Genomic DNA, 18,782 nt, shown 5'->3' with positions numbered 1-18,782 from the left:
GCTCAAAGCAGGTACCCGGAGGCAGGAACTCAGGCAGAGACCAGCGGGGAAAGCTGCTTGCTGGCTTGCTTTTCATGGTTTGCTCAGCCTGCTTCCTTCTAGAACCCAGGACCACCTGTCCAGGAATGGTACAAGTCACAGTGGGCTGGGCCCTCCCACATCAACCATTAATCAAGAAAATGCCCCCACAGGGCATTTTGATGGAGGCAATTCCTGAAGTGAAACTCCTTCTTCCCAAGTGACCCTAGCTTGTGCCAATTTTCAAAAACTAATAAGCACACTGTCACATTCTTGTCAGCTTGATTAAAATAGTTTTAATAATTCTTTTATGGATATTGTTCTATTTTTCTTGAAATCAAGACCAACATTGTGTCAAAGCGAAATAAAAATTTTCAGTGGTAACTTGTAGAATAGATGTCTTATTTTGTATAGGAATGCATGAAAAAGAGTGGGCCCTTCCATCTGCCTGAGGAGCTTTGCTGTGAGAGATGTCTGTGTCTATACATCTGGCACACTTTGGTTCTAAGTGTTACAGGATGATACAATAAGAAAGCAATCACTGTTTCCAAATAGAAGAGAGGAAAATAACAGGATAAATAGGAACATAGAAAAGCATCCACAAATTCATCATTTTTTAATCTAGGATCATTGCCAAAAGCAGCTTTCCTCTTTTTGTTTTGTTTTCATGTTAATGCCATATGTATACTTGACAATGGTAGCTTGAGATGATTGCTATAATTGACAAATGTTCTATTCCTAGAAGAAGTCTAAGTCTGCCATGACTGCTCTTTTCACAGTATGTGTAGAATAATATAACTGATTTTGGTTTCCTCAGGAATTACGTTTTACTCCATCACACTTATAACCATGAACTTGGTCTGAACTTCTTGATTCTATCTAAAATGAAACTTCTACTAATGATTTGATTCTATATGTCTATGTGAGTATGTATATGCTTAACCTATTGTTTATTGTTTAACAGGAATCCACTGTGAAGAAGACATTGATGAATGTCTACCAAACCCTTGCCAAAATGGTGGCACTTGTGAGAACCTACCTGGAAATTATACCTGCCATTGCCCCTTGGATGACATTTCTAGGACCTTTTATGGAGGAGAAGACTGTTCTCAAGTTCTCCTGGGCTGCACTCATCACCACTGTCTCAATCATGGAAAATGCATCCCTCACTTTGAAAATGGCCAGCATGGATTCACCTGCCAATGTCCTTCTGGCTATGCTGGGACGCTGTGTGGAACTGATACCACACTTTCCTTTGAGGGCAACGGCTTCCTGTGGGTCACAAGTGGCTCACATACAACCAGACAGTCAGATTGTAACATATCCTTGAGGTTTCAGACTGTTCAACTAAACACACTTCTCCTTTTCCGAGGCAACAGGGATATGTCTATGAAGCTGGAATTGCTAAACGGTTGTGTTCACTTATCAATACAAGTCCGGAATCAGTCAAAGGTGCTTCTATATATTTCCCACAACACTAGTGATGGAGAATGGCATTCGGTGGAGGTGACATTTGCGGAAATTATAACCCTTACCCTAACTGGCAGCTCCTGCAAGGGGAAATGCACCACCAAGACTTCTTTTCCAGTGGAGAATCATCAGTCAATATGTACTTCTCCAAACTCTTTTTTGGGTGGCTTACCAGTGGGAACAACCAGCAACAGTGTGTCTGTGCTTAACATCTATAATGTGCCATCCACACCTTCCTTTGTAGGCTGTCTCCAAGATATTAAATTTGATTCGAACCACATCACTCTGGAGAACATTTCGTCTAGCTTGTCACAAAATGTCAAAGCAGGCTGCACAAGAAAGGACTGGTGTGAACGTCAACCTTGTCAGAACAGAGGACGCTGCATCAACTTGTGGCAGGGTTATCAGTGTGAATGTGACAGGCCCTATACAGGCTCCAACTGCCTGAAAGGTGAGAGGAGTGGGGTGCCCAGGCGTGCGGTGCCTCAGAGCAGAGCCATCTCAGAAACTCCCAGGCAGCTACCTCCTGTTATGAAACATAAGGAGCCCTCAGGCCTTACACTGACGCTTGTTCACTAAGAGATAAAAGGAGACAGCGGTGACATGTATTAATTCTGAGTTGGTTTCAGAGGACAGCTAAGCTTTACTTGGGCTGAAAAGTATTTAATAATAATAATAATAATAATAATAATAATAATAAATTACAATAAGCTAACAGTTCCTATCAAAATAGTGTTTCATCTAGTTGGTAAAATGCTCTTAGAACTTTGCTGTTTGTTGTATATCAGAAATGGGTGAAAAACCTTATTTGGACAAGATGTAATGTTTGGGAGAATTGGGAGCTTTAGACACAAAACTTTAGAGCCACATGCTGGTACTGCATCCTGTGCCTGCAAGAGTCTCAATGAATATCCACTTCCTTGCTTCCTCTCTATGAAGTTTGTACTTCCTTAGGAATCGTGCTTAAGATTAGCAGGTTGACAAGCCATCAGTTCTATTCAAAACCATCTCTTCCAAGATCTTATGTACAATACAGAGAGATGTCATCAGTAGAGACAGAAGGAAGACAGGAAATGTGTTATCAGTAAAACTCGGTAGTTGGCATACACAAGTCGATCCTACTCCTCTACCATATCAGTTAGAAATGTATTTCAACTCCAAAGACTGCCACTGATAGCAATCAATACATATCTGCTCACTTTTATTATTATTATTATTATTATCGTGCATTGAGAGGCCTGAGAGGGAACTCTAACAGACAGCTTTGAAGTTCAGCTGCAATTTACTCCACCATTTTAGAATAAGTCCAAGTAGGATAGCATCTGGTAAATAGTCTCCTCTGTTTTATATGAAGTAAAATTAGAACCAGCCGCAGCCTATACCCTACTCCATGTTCAATGGCTAAGAATTATTAGAAACCATTCGCAGGTTTACCCCTCACCACAATATTCATTACAATCATGGACCTGTTTGACAATGAGGCATGGCATCTGCTGCCCTATGTAATATTTTAAATGGCATGGCGAGTTGTTTTGTGATTATTTTTAAAGGAGAAAAGGTGAAATTATGCCGAGGAAACGGTCCACTTTTTGAAGAAAAATCTAATTGACCCAAGGCAATATTTTTACTACATATACAAAATAACAAACAGATGCGGACTCATTTTGACTGGCTTCCAGATGCGGTGACCCGTGAGGTTAACACTGACCGTGGGGATGCTGACTGTCCTAGGAAACAGATTCAAGAGATGCCAATCCAGTGGGTTCTGGTTTTCTTTATAGTTTTTTCTAACTTGGAAAATAATGAACTTTTAAAACCAAATTCCTGATTTGGTTACACTTTCCATATTCCCTAAATAGTCTGATTATACCCCTCTATGCACACTGAGTGTGATTACATCCTCTGTCCTCATACTGTTTGCAACTGTTTAACCCTACTTTGGGGCATCAAAAAAATATAGGGCAGGAATTTCATAAAACTCTTCCTTTCTGGAAATTTTTGGGGAAAGTTTAAAGCAAAGTTATATTTTTCATATCACCACTGAATCACCAAGTTAAAATATTTTGTACTGCTGGTATATATAAGGGAATGTTTTCTGTATTTCATTCCTTTCACACATATACACACAAATGCTTAAGAGTACAAATGAGAACTTAGAGTATGTCTGATATTTTATACATATATTTGCTAATATATATGTATATATTATATATATGTATATGTATATATATATATATATATATATTCAAGATGAGACATACCAAAAATCTGGATAGCGAGCCACCCAGATAATGATTTTTTAAAATATATTTTATTGTTTTATGTGTGTGTGAGGGGGTCATTTATATACCTCACTAGGGCAGGTACCTGCTGAGGTCTGAAGATCCCGCTGAAGCGGGAGCTAAAGATAGTTTTGAACTGTCTGATGTGGCTACTGGGACCAACTGGGGTCCTCTACAAGGGCAGCAAGTGCTCTTCACCATATGAGCCACCTCTCCAGTCCCCAAATAATGATTTGGAAACAGTGTTTACCACTGGCAAACACAGTGAAAGAAGAAGACAGGCTGGGTAGAGGGTTTTCTTGTCTGAGTAACACAAAAGGTATAGAGATTGACAATATCTTGAAGCTGATATTCCTAAAAATCATTTATGCCCTGTAAGGAGGTTTTGAGAAGGTTTGCATGGGGCCCTGAACTGTCTGATGTGCTAACATCTTATGTATTGTGTTATGTGTCAGAACAGGGGTTCTGGAATATTGTTCAGAAGTGTAATATGTATCACACATCTCTTGCTTTATTTGGAAAGTATCTATTTTTAAAAAGCAACTTGTAGATGTTTACCTTCCTCCGTTAGGTTTGATAGGGCTTCATTCAGTAGCTTCATGCAAACCTCTGCTTTGAACCTCCTTCAGAAACAGAGTTCTCTGTTCCATCTTGCTCCAAATTTCCAAGCAGTTACTTCGTTCCATTTATCTTGACCGAGATTTACCCAAAGCTGTCATTTTCTCAAACAGTTTTCATTGGGGATGTTCTCACTTAAGGATTAATATCTCTTCTTGGGAATTCCTAAACATTTGAAGAAAAATATTTCACACCCAGCAACCACTCCCATCATCCTTCTTACACATGTTACTTCCCTCTAGCGTCTCCGTATGGCATGGCCCCGAGACTTCATCGGCTGCCTGCTCCTTTTGCCATACATTTGCATCTCTCTAAAAGGTGATACCTAAGTGTGCCTGATGACACCATGACATAGGGCCATAACTTTCTATATAATATGCTGTCATTTGTCATATTAGCATCACATTAACTGTGTGGCGCATTGTTTACACGTCGCCTTTTGTTAGTCATTGTCATTTGTGAGGCTACGGAGTTCTCTTTCTTCTATCCTAAGCTGATGAGTCACATTTAAGTATAAATGCCTCCTATTTATTCTCATTACATTCCATCCTGTAGTCCATCCATCATTGAAATTTGTCAAATTATTTTTTTTCCATCCATACATCTTTAGAACATATCGGAAATGTGTATTAGAATCAAATCTCCCATGCTCGTAGCCAAGTCCTTCCTATGTGGCTTATGGTGTTTCTAAAATCATGTAGCACATCACACACTCCGACTACCTGCTTCTGATTTCTGAAGAATAGGATTACTGGAGAGTCAAGTTTCTAAGGAAAAAAAGAAACCCATCTCTGCATCCTGTCTTTTATTCTGATCCACAAAGTGATGCTGCAGGCATCCTAGGATGACCAGCAGGGGCCCGGCCCCCTGAGCTTGACGGATTTTTGTGCCTACCCTCAAAACTCAAGGGCTTCAAGAGCCCAATTTTCTTATTAAGCATTTTATCCTATACAAAAGTGCCGCAGTGTGTTCAGAGATGTTAACCTCTTCAAAGAGGTTATTTTATCTGACAGTACCTTTGAAAGCTACCTGTAGTTGCCTGGAGCAGGTGGTGTCCAAATGCAGATTCACAATGCAATGCTCCTATAGGAATCAAGTCAGAGTTCTGAAAATGTAGCCTTTTATGCAGAAGGTCTTCAAACACAGATGGTTGTCTAAGCAAGATTCACTATGGTTCAGCTAAACTAAAATATGTCTTACTTTCGCACAAACTTCAATTGGTGATGATATCTAACCATGATAGGATATGATCTTTTTTTTTTCCTGGTTACAACTGAGATGTGAAAACCCAAAGCAGCAATATCTTTACAAGAGTGCTGTTGTCAAGCTCAGCAATAATTTCTGCGTTGCATATTCAATAGTCAGCTCTCAGCTCTTCTCATACTTGACCTCAGTCAGTGAACACAACTGAACACTTCACCCCCCTAAAATCTCTTTCCCCAACTGCCTTGTCTCTTACTACATGGGGCGCCTTCCCACAATTGAGCTTGCTAATCTTACCATTGGCCTCTGTCTTTATACAGAGCAGTGCAACTTCATGACACGTCTGCTTTAGCATACCTCCACACAGCAGAGAGAACCTGGGCAGTGCTCCACAGAGATGCATGACGTGATCACGCTCACATCTTTCTTTCACCATGATGAAGCAGTGTCTACTGTTTCCTCAGTTGGATTTTAGAGAGGAGATGGGAATGTTCTTTAGTTGATCATTGCAGAATTTCTGGTTGTGTGTGCCTGCAAAAATCCCATCTTCTGTCTCTTCTCACATTTGAATGTAAAGATTTTTCTTTCTCTCTCTCTCTCCTTCCCTATTTTGACGTTGAAGAGTATGTAGCAGGCAGTTTCGGCAAGGATGACTCTCCTGGATATGCCATCTTTAATGTTGATGAGAATCATGGACAGAACGTTAGTCTCTCCATGTTTGTCAGAACACGCCACCCATCGGGCTTACTTCTGGCTTTGGAAAACAGTACTTACCAGTATGTCCGTGTCTGGCTAGAGCATGGAAGCCTAGCACTGCAAACTCCAGGCCCTCCCAAGGTAGTATTGAATTTTTTTCTTAGCGATGGAAATGCCCATTTAATATCTTTGAAAATCAAACCAAATGAAATTAAACTATATGAGTCTTCACAAAACCTAGGATTTATTTCTGTTCCTGCATGGACAATTGGAAGAGGAGATGTCATCTTCATTGGTGGCCTGCCTGAAAAACAAAAGACTGAAGTGTATGGTGGCTTCTTCAAAGGCTGTATTCAAGACATAAGATTAAACAACCAAAATCTGGAATTCTTCCCCAATTCAACAAGCAATGGATACAATGATCCAGTTCTTGTCAATGTGACTCAAGGTTGTCCTGGAGATAACATCTGTAAGGTAGGTAGGGTAATGCATATCAACTATACACATAGTGCATACTAAAATTTTATTTATTTATTTATCATAACCATTCTGCTTTTGTTCTTGGTTTTTGAGACACAGAACTCACTATGTAGCCCAGGATGGACTTGAATTCACAGCTTCCCTTCCTCACTTTCCCATATGTGGGTGGGGATTACAGGTGTATGCCACCACACCCCACTGAACCATTTTATATGAACAAAATGCTGATCACCCACCAGTCATGGAATAGTTTGCATCTACATATCTCAGGAAAGATTGGTAGAATTATAACAAACCATGAAAATGTGACATTGATTTTTATTGACATCATGAATCTGTCACAGCCAACATAACTTCAGTCACATGCTTCTCCTGCTCCCAAAAATAATCAACTTCTCTAAGAATAATAGTATTTTAAGCTACAAAGTCTTAATGGTATTCTATAGGTTTAGCCAAACCAATTCATTTTAGAAGATCCCACTAAATTTGATGTCAATGCCCAGCTTCTTCCATTAAGTCAACCAGAAAGTTTCAGTTCCCCTTTGGTAGTTGTTTTTGAAATCCTTTGACATATGATTTCTCAGAGCCAGTGCTTTGCTTCAAATACTTTTCATGTCTTCTAAATAGCTTCAAATACGTGAGATGGTTAGCTCTTCATGACCTTTTGGGGTAAAAGAAGGAAACACACTGACATGACTTGACCATCCATGAGCCCCAATAATTACTGTATACAAGACTCAGTTCTAATATACATGAATGAACTATTGTAATACTCTTGTAGTAATATTTTTCTCATAATTGAAGTGATGTCACATGAATTAATCCATTTAATTATACTCAAAAGACTACTATATGAAAGGAACATTGTTATCTAATTTATATATTTACAGATGAAGAAATTAAGGTTTATAAAACCACATAATGTTCTCAGTGTGTAGCTCAGTGGTATAGTACATGCTTAGCACGCTTAAAGACTGTGTTTTATCCTCAGAAGTATAAAGAAAGAAAGGAGGGTATATAACCAGGCAAAATCATTTACTAATAGACCTTGGATAAATGCAGTGCAGGTGCTAAACAAATACTTTAAAAATGTTTTTATTTTGACTGCTCTCTGAGTGGCCTTGGGAACTGAACTAATACTGTGTTGCTGATGCAGAAGCAAGGCTAATGGGGAGGGAGGTGTTAAACTGGGACATACCGGATGGAGGACCAGTCCTCACTATTTCGCCTGGTTATGGGATCTTGGGCAACTAGAGGCACCCAGGCATAATAATCATCCTAACCAGTGATAATAAATGTGTGCAAAGTGCATGTAACTCGTAAATTATGGAGAACATCATTCTATTTCAATAATCCTCCTTGTGCCATAGATCAGTTTTATAGTATCTCTTTTCCTCTTTCATTCTGTTGTTTCTTTGCCTTTTATCTCTCCCATACCTCTGTCTATTGCTCTTTCCTCTGCTCTTTTAGTAAGCAAATGGAAACGGTAGTAGTCAGCTTTATTCTATATTATTAACAATGTGCAAAGCATCTAAATTGCAAAGATGTAGGGGGAATTGGCATTTTAAAGTAACAGATGATCTCACCTTTAACATTTCCATATTTCATTGCCATTGCTTTTCATCCCTTTGATTTTCTATTTTTCTCAGTCCAACCCCTGTCATAATGGAGGTGTCTGCTATTCCCTGTGGGATGACTTCTCCTGTTCCTGCCCTGCAAATACGACCGGGAAAGCCTGCCAGGAAGTTCAGTGGTGTCAACTCAACCCATGTCCTCCCAGTGCACAGTGCCAGCTGGTTCCTCCAGGGTTTGAATGTAGGTAGCATTCAAAGCTGTTGTCCATCCAGTTTAGTGGGTACATTTCAATTGTCCAAACAAGAGACAGTGAAGAAAAGAATTCAGGTATAGACACCTTAGAGAAACCTATGTGAGAAGTTTAATAAGCCTGGTGTGACCAATATCATGACCACTGGCCCTAGTTTCTGAGTGAGAAAATGAGCCTTTGCAACAACAAACCCAGCTCTTTGATTATTTCAATCTAATTTGTGAAAAACTAAACATACAATATCTGCCTTTGCTTTCTCGATACTGAGAAAACACAGTAAACGTGCACACCTGCCTCGCTGCTGTTCACTGATTATGCACATGGCCACCATAATCTAAAGCTTCCTCATGTCTAAAATAGGGAAAACAATGCCTACTCTGCATGTTTCTTTGTGTATGCCCTATATGTATCATGATATGATTTAGGTATAGGCTTACTCTTTGTAGTACTGTTCCCCTCCTTGTGAATCATCTTCTAATCTGAATATAGGTCATGATTTTGAACTAAGCACTATGGTTTATATATTGTCTTCCCCCTGAGGTCAAATAATACACAGTCCATATATAACCGATGCTCTATGTTCAAATTAAATTTGAATCCCTTCTCATTATTCAGAAATGGTGGTTCTAAAGATATGCTCAAAAGTCTCCTATTCTCCAGTAGCAACAGCAAAGTGCATTGGGAAGACGATGCCTGGTTAAAGCAGTCTTGATACAGCTCATAGTTTACCTTTAGTTCACTTAATCTCCTAGTCATAGCAAGTTTTAAACAAAGATTTGAAATTTTACAGCTCTCTAGGGATAAGCGTTATTTATCGAAGCAAAGCTTACCAAAGCACAGGCAAGATATAAAAATGTATTGAGCATTTTCCCTAGATCACAAGAGGTGGTTCCACCATCTCTGGCAGACTTGCTAAATAGATCTACAAAGCATGATAGACCACAAAGAGATGATGAGATTGGATGGCTCACCATTTGCTTAAAAAATACATAATAAGATGTTTGTTTATGCCCTCCCACATTCCTTCCCCAAATCTGGTAAGGAAAAAATAAAATAAACGAACAGTGAAATTAAATGAGATTTTTTAAAAAATTTAGTCAAACACTATATTTAAATTATAGTGCTTGAATTTTTCACTTTTTTCTCCTGATGTGATTTTAATCATTGTCTCACTTTCCAAAGTAAGATGTGATGTAATTCCCCAGATTATTCCCTTAATAATGCTCAATGAACACTTATTGAAGACCAGGCAATAATCTCAGGGAAGGGACTGAATGAACACTTCTATAGAAAGGACATCTGATGCCATACAGCTCATGCACTAGAGCAGAAAGAGTTAAAAAAAAAAAAAGAGTAAAACCCTGTTTCCAATGGCAACAGGAGCTATGAAATAAATCAGTAGTAGACCAGAAGGAGGATGCAAGGAAGACCTATTTGAACTTTGATGGCCGAGGGAAGGTGACATTCCAGCAGACAGCAGCCCTGAGGAGATCCTGAGCATGGGGAGCGCTGGAGAAAGGATATTCCAGGTTTAAGTTACAGAGAGTATAAAGGGCTTGGGTTGGGACAAGCTCCTTGCTTTTGTGACTGTGGCATGTGACTGAGGAAGAGAATGCTATGAACTGGAAGTAGTGAAACAGGGGTCAGATCCCATAGACTTGGAGCATGCTGTTTAGAATTTCTGTCTTGAACTAAGAAGTGGTTGTTAGAGTCATCTGCAGCAACCACAGAAGCAGGGAAACTCAGAAGCACTTTTTCAGAGGACCAGTGATGGTAGCTGGTACAGAGCCCGGCAAGGAAAGTCCCTAACCATGTTTTCAGATCATTGCTCTTGAAAAGTGAGAACAGCAAATTGACCACTAGATTGAATAACGCAGAAGTCATTGTGACCTTGACAGGAGCAATTTCAGTGAAGTGGTAAGGACAAAATCAGAGAAAATGGGAGATGAGAAAATTGGAATAAGTATACAGACCATTAAGATAATACCTTTATGGTAACAGGAACTGAGAAATAAGAGGGCAATCAGGGTAGTAGTGCTATGGGGTCTTGTGGGTTCTTCTTTTTTTTTTTTAATTCTCAGCAGTCGTAGCATATTTGAACTGTAATGGGGAAAAATGACACAAAGAGAAGGTAAATATTAGTGCAGGGTAAAAAATGGGTGCACATAGGAAAATGACTAAAAATAGTGAAAATGAATGGTACCCAACACGGGACTTGAAAGCCTGACCTCTGGAGGGAATAAGGACAGGGTGTCTGTTGTAATGCTGGAAAGAAAGCTGGCCGGACACTATTAATTAGGTTGACAGGTTTGGTGGAAAGCTGGGGCACTTCCATTTCTCCTCCTGTCTCAAGGGTGTATATAGGACACTATAAGCAGACATAGGGCTACATATTTTAGAGATAGAACAAACTGTGAATTAATGATGCTATAGCAATTTTAATAGATTAATAAATGCAGTAAGACCATCAAAAGTGCTATATTTGGTGCAATATGTGAATGTAAAGTGCTACTGTTTTCTATTTTTTTCCAACCACATGAAGTTACATGGTCATAGGTGGCAAGTTGGTACCTGGGCATGTAATTGGAGTTTTTTGCAGCATTAAATCAATCCATCATTATGAATGCTCTTGTTAGCTGCATGTTGGTGAACTTTATCAGAAGCCAAGGACCATTGTTAACTAATTAGCATGTCACCGAAACTAAATTCCTGATCTCTATGTGTTTAGTTGTTTATTTTTGAAGTGGATAATCAAAACTTCATTTACATAAGCCAATGGAAAACAATAATTGGCATTCCTGAAGATTTTAATTGAAAAAAAAAAAAGGTATGAGTTGAGTTTTAGTATTACAATGGGCAGGTTTGACATTCTGGCTTTATTTTTTAATGACCAAATTACTCACATTCTGTGAATCTGAAGTTCTTCTCTTGTAAAGAAATGAATATATATATATATATATATATATATATATATATATATATCACAACTTGATAGCCTCTAGCACAATACATAATGTGTCAACCATACAGACATCAGTGATATGATAAATATCATGAATGAAGGTAACAACCAGTCCCATCTTGTCACTTTAGGTATTGCAAATGCTGTTTTCAGTGGATTAAGAAGAGAAATATTGTTCAGAAGCAATGGGAATATTACCAGAGAACTCACCAACATCACCTTTGGTTTCAGAACAAGTGATACAAATGTAATGATACTGCATGCAGAAAAAGAGCCCGAGTTCCTTAACATTAGCATTCAAGACTCCAGATTATCATTTCAATTGCAAAGTGGCAACAGCTTTTCTGTGCTGCACCTGATGAGTTTACAATTGGTGAATGATGGCACGTGGCACCAAGTGACTTTCTCCATGATAGACCCACTGGCCCAGACCTCCCGGTGGCAGATGGAGGTAGACCACCAAACACCTCTTGTGACCAGCACAATTGCTACTGGAAGCCTGAATTTTTTGAAGGACAACACAGACATCTATGTGGGTGACAAAGCTTTTGACAATATGAAAGGCCCACGGGGCTGTCTGAGCACAATAGAAATTGGAGGCGTCTATCTCTCTTACTTTGAAAATCTTCATGGTTTCATTACTAAGCCTCAGGAAGAGCAGTTTCTCAAAGTCTCTACAAATGCGGTCCTTACTGGCTGCTTGCCATTAAATGCCTGCCAATCCAGCCCCTGCCTGCACGGAGGAAGCTGCCGAGACAGCTATAACTCTTATCAGTGTTCCTGTCTCTCGGGGTGGTCAGGAACACACTGTGAAATCAACATTGATGAATGCTTTTCTAACCCCTGTATCCATGGCAACTGCTCCGATGGAGTTGCCGCCTACCACTGTAGGTGTGAGCCTGGATACACTGGTGTGAACTGTGAAGTGAATACAGACAATTGCAAGAGCCATCAGTGTGCAAATGGGGCCACTTGCATCAGTGGGACTCATGGCTATTCTTGCCTCTGTTTGGGAAATTTTACAGGGAGATTTTGCAGGTGAGCACAAAGTCCATGCAGAGCTCAGTCTTTGGGGGGCTATGCTCTGAATTTTCCTCATCAAACCAGAAAGATCTCCCCTTAAAATATCCATATGTGCTAAAAAGGTTAGCTTTGAGCACTCCCATCACAATTTGATCATGTAAAGAGATGATTATATTGTCGAATATTCTACAACTATGAATAGCAGCTTTTTAACCAGACAGGAAACACAATGTTTATTTTGTATAACTTACAGAGTCATAATACCACTTAATAAAGAAAATTTAGGGCATACACTAACACAAAATCAGTTGTTCTAGTGGCCTTTATATAATGCTCAGCATGCCACTGAAAGAATACTCATTGATTTTGCCCATTTTAAAGAATATCACATTTTTTTCTAAAAGTGCAATAGTAGTCTATTGCTCTTGCAACTACCACACTTTTAGGCTATGCAGAGATAGAAAACAAGTTTTTCCTTCTAAGTCACATTGCTTCAGTGTTGTTATTGTTTTTACAACTTACACTGCCTTACATTTATTAAATAATTGAGTCATTGTAGGGAGGTGAGAGGGTTGTTATTAGCAAATAATATATCCCAGGACTTGGGCAAGAATATCTGGAGTGGAGCAGCCTGTAGACATCACTTTAATTCAGGGATAGACTGTCTTGGCAGCCATTACACACAGCCACACCTATGAGAGATTGTGTTCATCTTCACAGCACCTATTAGTGTTCAGAATGCATGATAGCAAGGCACAGTGAGAAGTCTAAGTGTTCCAGTTATTTAATAAATGTTACGTCCTCTAAGTCAACAGACTCATTTGTCAATGAGTATTGTACCCGGTTAAAAGCAAGAGAAATTGGGATCAAAATTAGGAGTCTTACACAGTGACAATGGATAAGAAAACATATATGCCCTCGTAATGAGTTCTCTGAAACATTTTCCTATCTGACTCACCAAAGTCAAGTTTAAAGAATAAAGTTCTCAAGAGTCCTTTCTAATGAACTCTTCAGAGGCTGTTTATGAAGCCAAGGTGTGTATACAGCTGGAGATCTGCATTGCTAGTGACCTCTTTTAGAGCTATAGACATTCTTGACACTTTTGAAATGTCGTTATGTTATTTTCTTTTTGAAGTGGAATTGATTAGCTCTCTTGAAAAGACACGCCCTTATACCATCATGCTGCTAGATTTCTCTGTGTTAGCTTCAGTGCACAACAGAATGAGAGTGAAGTTGCTTTCCACTTCCCGAATATTTATTCTGTATCTGATCACACCACACACACACACACACACACACACACACACACACACACACACACACAGCCAAAGGACCTGAGCAACACTTTTAAAATCTATTTAAAATCAGCTCTTTCAAGCCTACAGATTTTTGTCTAGCAGTGTTTTCTTAGCCTTTAACAGTCTGTTCTTCCTTTTATGTGGCTTCTTCAGCCTGTTCAGCTTTGCTGCTGTACAAGGAGCCACATGCTGAACTCACATGCAGTTACATTGAGTATTATACACAAACCTCCTGGACAGCACTTGGCTTGCACTGTGCAAAGCTATGAATTATGAGAGAGGGAGCAGGCAAGTCTTGGCAGGGCAACTGTAGTTCAGCTCTGAAAGCCAACAGAGAAATCACACGAGTGCTTGAGTACCAGCGTGTTCTCCTTGCTTTCCTGGCCTTTATAGAGATGCAATTTTCCTATGGCCTCTGTTGATTTATTGGAAAAGCAGCTGCAGATCTAGCTATGCGAGCTCCTTCCCAGCCCTAAATTTACTGCCACCCCATGCCGTAGATCTTATCTCATGCAGGAACCGCGGTGGAGAATAGAAGATGGATGGCCATGTTGGTTGCAGAAGCCTCCAGCAGGGGCTTTTTGCTGGAGAACGTGGTATTTGTACAATGCAGCACAATCCAGCATTTATCATTCCTCCAGCCTCAGTACTTAATTAGCCTAACATTGACTACATATATGAACTTCTCAAAAAATTTTTTGAATGAAATGAACAAGATAAACAGCTGTGGCCATGACTTTTATCTCTCTAGACACAGCAGATTGCCCTCGACAGTCTGTGGGAACGAGGAGAGAAATCTCACTTGCTCCAATGGAGGCAACTGTACCGAGGTCCAGGAGGACTGGAAATGTATGTGCCGGCCAGGTTTCACTGGAGAGCGGTGAGTCACACTAGAACTTTATGGACAAAAGTTCTGAGCTAAAGAACAGGGGGATTGCCCAGAGTTCATTTTCTCCTCCAATTTTTCATTTCAGTTCCCACAGGAAAATCTATGTTGAAATATAGGTCCAGACAGAATCAAGCAATAGAAAAGAAGAAAAATTACAGTATAGGTCAAAGTACAGAATATTTTACCAGCCAAGACTTCAAATAGGAAAATATGATTTTTTAAAATATATAATGTTTTATTATTCTTTCCAATAAGTACTTCTGGATTCATGGAGTCCTGCCCTCCCCCAACTAACTCTATTATATGATTTTAAAATATGGTTACTTTTAAAGTAAAATAAAATGCATTTAAAAGATACCTTATACGATTAACTACACCCTAAAGTATATGTACCCCTTACCCAGGGAACTAACTATTCCTTTCACAGAGAATCCTTCAACTCTTCACCTGCTCGTGGTCTGCCACTGGAATCAGACTATCTGTGACCAGCTGCGGATGCAAGCCAAGTTGTATATACATTTGACTGGCTGGAGTGTGGTCAAGGGGAAGAGAGAACATTCTCCTTGCCTTGATCAGATCTCCAAAGAGATCTCCATCCCCCAGACAGATACAAAATAGGAGTCTGTGGGAACAGGCATTACGTATGCAGATAAAACATAACCTTTGTTTAACACTGCTCCATGCACCTTACAATATCATCCCTACTTCTTAGAGCTCTGCAGGCAAGATGGTTTTGTTTTCAGTGTGTGTGTGTGTGTGTGTGTGTGTGTGTGTGTGTGTGTGTGTGTGTGTGTGTGTGTGTGAAGGTGAATGAAGGTTAAGTGACAGATTGATGCTGAAATAGATGTGTGCAACAATGAAGTTGACCTGCCGTCAAAGCCTGTGCTCCTCTATTGGGAATGCTGCCGTGGTTTCATGAGTAAGTGTTTGCTCAGTACAATTAAAACAAAATACACAATGTGTTCCTCCATCTCCTAGAGACTAGAATAAGATACAGACATCTAGATATATCTGTGTGTGAAAGGAAGTAGAGATGTCACATCCACTTTCCAGTCTATCACAATATGACATGCAGCTATTATATTAACTCAGCATTCAGTTGACCTCTGGTTTTACATCTTCAAAATATTATAAATATATCTTTGTCCTAAATGTAGATAACTCTTTACTATCTTTAAATGCTGGTTTGTTCCTGGCTTAATATTAGTTCCTATTAACAATACAATGAATAGGATTCATCCAATACCTTGAACTTTTTTTTGCTATAAGTATTTCTGTTTCCTCTGATACATACCAATTTTCAAATTCATTCTTGCCATTTAAATTACTAAGATGGGGAAAGGGTTACTAATTTCCATTTCTTTCCTGGGGGGATTTTCATCCTATTAAACTTCATTGTTGAAAAATTATTTCAAACAGTGAATGTATGTTTAATATATCCCGATTTTGCAAACACATTAAGCACCATTAGTCAATTCAGAAGAGCTTAATGATTTTTCTTTGACTTTCCATCTATTAATTATCATCTTCTTTGTTTGTTTTACTTTGTTTTTTCTTTGGAGATAGGGTCTCATTTTAACTCTGGTTTGTCTAGAGCTTGCTACATGGGTCAGGCTCATCTTAAACTTGCTGTTACCTTTCTGTCTGTCTTGTCCCGTTGCTGGGATTTCGGGAATGGGCCACTAAACTCAGTCATATTATTTTCTAATAATAGCTTCACTGGCATTTGTCGTGAAAGTATCAACTGTTTTTGCTCAAAACAGAAATTGATAAGGAAATGAAAGAGTAGCAGAAGGAAGAACTACAAGTGTTTAGACAGTCCCCGAAGGCCTAGAGCAGCAAGACCTCCACACAGTGGAGGATATGAAGAAGCTGTTCCGCCTGCTTAAGCCTCCAGCTTCATAGTGTCATCCCAGCAGGTTCAGATGATGGATGGTGTGAGCGCTGGCCACCCAGGACACAGAGTGCTTGGCAAGCTCCTGAGAGTTGTCAAGTTTGGCTGGGATCTAATCAGAGAAGCCTCCTTCCAGCCCAGAAGCCAGGGCCATAAAAGGAAAATAGGGCCTCAGCTATGCTTGGTATCCTGTGGATAAGGAGCTGTTTTCCTTGGAACAAGTTGCTGTTTCTGTCACACCAGGGATCTCCCAGCTCCTCTACCTCAGCCCTAGCATTTGAGCCTGGTGAGAAGTCTCTAGCACACATGGAAGTTCTACTTTTGGGGAAGTGGAGATTAAAAACAGTTTACAGCATAAGCTATTCTGCAGAGATCCTGGGGCTAAGATTTCATGAGTTTCCTAAAGTAATACAAATGCCATTACCACTGCTCTGCCCTGAGGCCTTAGCACAGGATAGGTAAAACTACTGAATTAATCCATGGATGTCCAGACCAAGGATTTGTTCACTACACATAACAACATTCCAAAACCCAAGAAGAACTAATTTGAAAGGACAATAGAAAGATGTGCTACCATTTTATTCAACCTGATAAGAACATTACACCAAAGTATCAATATATCACATACACGTAACACACACACACACACACACACACACACACACACACACACACACACACATTTGCCACACAAGTGCATGCCATTTCTGTGTTCATAAGTCAATTAAAAAAAAATCAAAAGAAAAAAATGTTGGAAGAAAAGGAGGCGGACAGTGTCCCGGTACTCAAATACCTTAGTGTGGGTGTTACTTCTTTCAGAAAAGTCGTATTTGAAAGCACTTACTAGAACATTCAGAGTTCTGCATCACCACTAGAACACAGATTTATTAGCTGGTTTCTTACTTTTGTTCATGTTAAAAAAATGTAATTTCAAAGGAAAATAATTCAGCATCTCCTAGAATTAACCAAGTCGGAGACAGAACCTTCACAGTCAGGTTTTCCTCTGACCTGTAGATGCCAGGCCAGCAAAGTCACCCTGCCAGTGTCTTCCTAATAAAGCTAGCATTTATAAGGCAGCAAACCCAACAGTGTTCTTAAGGGGCAAACAGGGCTTCTAAATATTTGCAGTCATTTTCTTATTCTAATTAAATCAACGTGTGTGTTCTTGTCTGTCCATCTCTGTGACTAATTTCCACAAAACTCAAAATGTAATAAAGGGCTCTTGAGGAATCTTTGAAATTCTCCGGTATGTATAATTGAGTAGAATTGGTGATCACTCTGTGCCATGTTAGGGAGAGAGACAAACCATCGCTCCATCTCACAGCTCGCTTATTCACCCAGCCCTGCCTGGGCTTCTGCTTTTCCATTCATTCTCAAGGTGTGAAGAGGACATCGATGAGTGTGCTTCTGATCCCTGCCTCCATGGAGGCCTGTGCAGGGACTTGGTCAACAGGTTCCAGTGCATCTGTGACGTGGCCTTCTCGGGCGAGCGCTGTGAACTGGACGTAAGCGGCCTTTCCTTTTATGTGTCCCTCTTACTGTGGCAAAACCTCTTTCAGCTCCTGTCCTACCTGGTTCTGCGCATGAATGACGAGCCAGTTGTAGAGTGGGGTGCCCAGGATAATTATTAACACACGCATTGAGCATTCCCAAGTGGTAAAAGATTGACTTGCAAGAAATGCCCTGTCTCAATATAGGTCTCTGGGAAATGAGGTAAAATACATCTTGAGGATGAAAATGCATTCAAACCTCTTTTAAGCACACCATAAGCACTTCAAGTCTTTATAAGATATTTTCCTATGCTACTTTTTTTAAGTGAAAAGAGTGTTCTTTCTTTCTTTTTTTTTTTTTTTCCGTTTTTCGAGACAGGGTTTCTCTGTGTAGCTTTGCGCCTTTCCTGGAACTCACTCTGTAGACCAGGCTGGCCTTGAACTCACAGAGATCTGCCTGCCTCTGCCTCCCAAGTGCTGGGATTATAAGTGTGCGCCACCACCGCCCGGCCAAGAGTGTTCTTAATATAGCTAGAAATATATCACTACCCGCTGTAGTGAGTCCTAAGGCCCTGTTATCCTTAATGCTTCCGTATTGAATGGTTTTCACTGTGATTAGAAAACCATCTCTCTC

General features: G+C 39.8%; 1 protein-coding gene across 1 annotated transcript; it reads left to right on the top strand.

Moving 5' to 3' along the window:
- Nucleotides 1–985: 985 nt before the first annotated feature.
- Nucleotides 986–18,448, top strand: Crb1 (crumbs cell polarity complex component 1). The gene is made up of 6 exons (XM_006982410.4): nt 986–1,939; nt 6,214–6,761; nt 8,417–8,582; nt 11,686–12,592; nt 14,627–14,755; nt 18,037–18,448. Exons 1-6 carry the CDS (start codon nt 1,402–1,404, stop codon nt 18,287–18,289), a joined length of 2,541 nt encoding a protein of 846 aa, XP_006982472.2. The 5' UTR covers nt 986–1,401; the 3' UTR covers nt 18,290–18,448.
- The last annotated feature ends 334 nt before the right edge of the window (nt 18,449–18,782 follow it).

The sequence above is a fragment of the Peromyscus maniculatus genome, chromosome 11 (assembly GCF_049852395.1).
Source record: "Peromyscus maniculatus bairdii isolate BWxNUB_F1_BW_parent chromosome 11, HU_Pman_BW_mat_3.1, whole genome shotgun sequence".
NCBI classification, from domain to species: domain Eukaryota; kingdom Metazoa; phylum Chordata; class Mammalia; order Rodentia; family Cricetidae; genus Peromyscus; species Peromyscus maniculatus.
This window is presented reverse-complemented; position numbering and strand designations above follow the sequence as displayed.

Bases quoted from the DNA above. Each gene is read 5' to 3' on its own strand.
- Crb1 (XM_006982410.4), top strand. From the start codon at position 1,402: ATGTCTATGAAGCTGGAATTGCTAAACGGTTGTGTTCACTTATCAATA. The intron at 1,940-6,213 runs GTGAGAGGAGTG...TTGACGTTGAAG, and splicing joins AGGCTCCAACTGCCTGAAAG to AGTATGTAGCAGGCAGTTTC. The intron at 6,762-8,416 runs GTAGGTAGGGTA...TATTTTTCTCAG, and splicing joins CTGGAGATAACATCTGTAAG to TCCAACCCCTGTCATAATGG.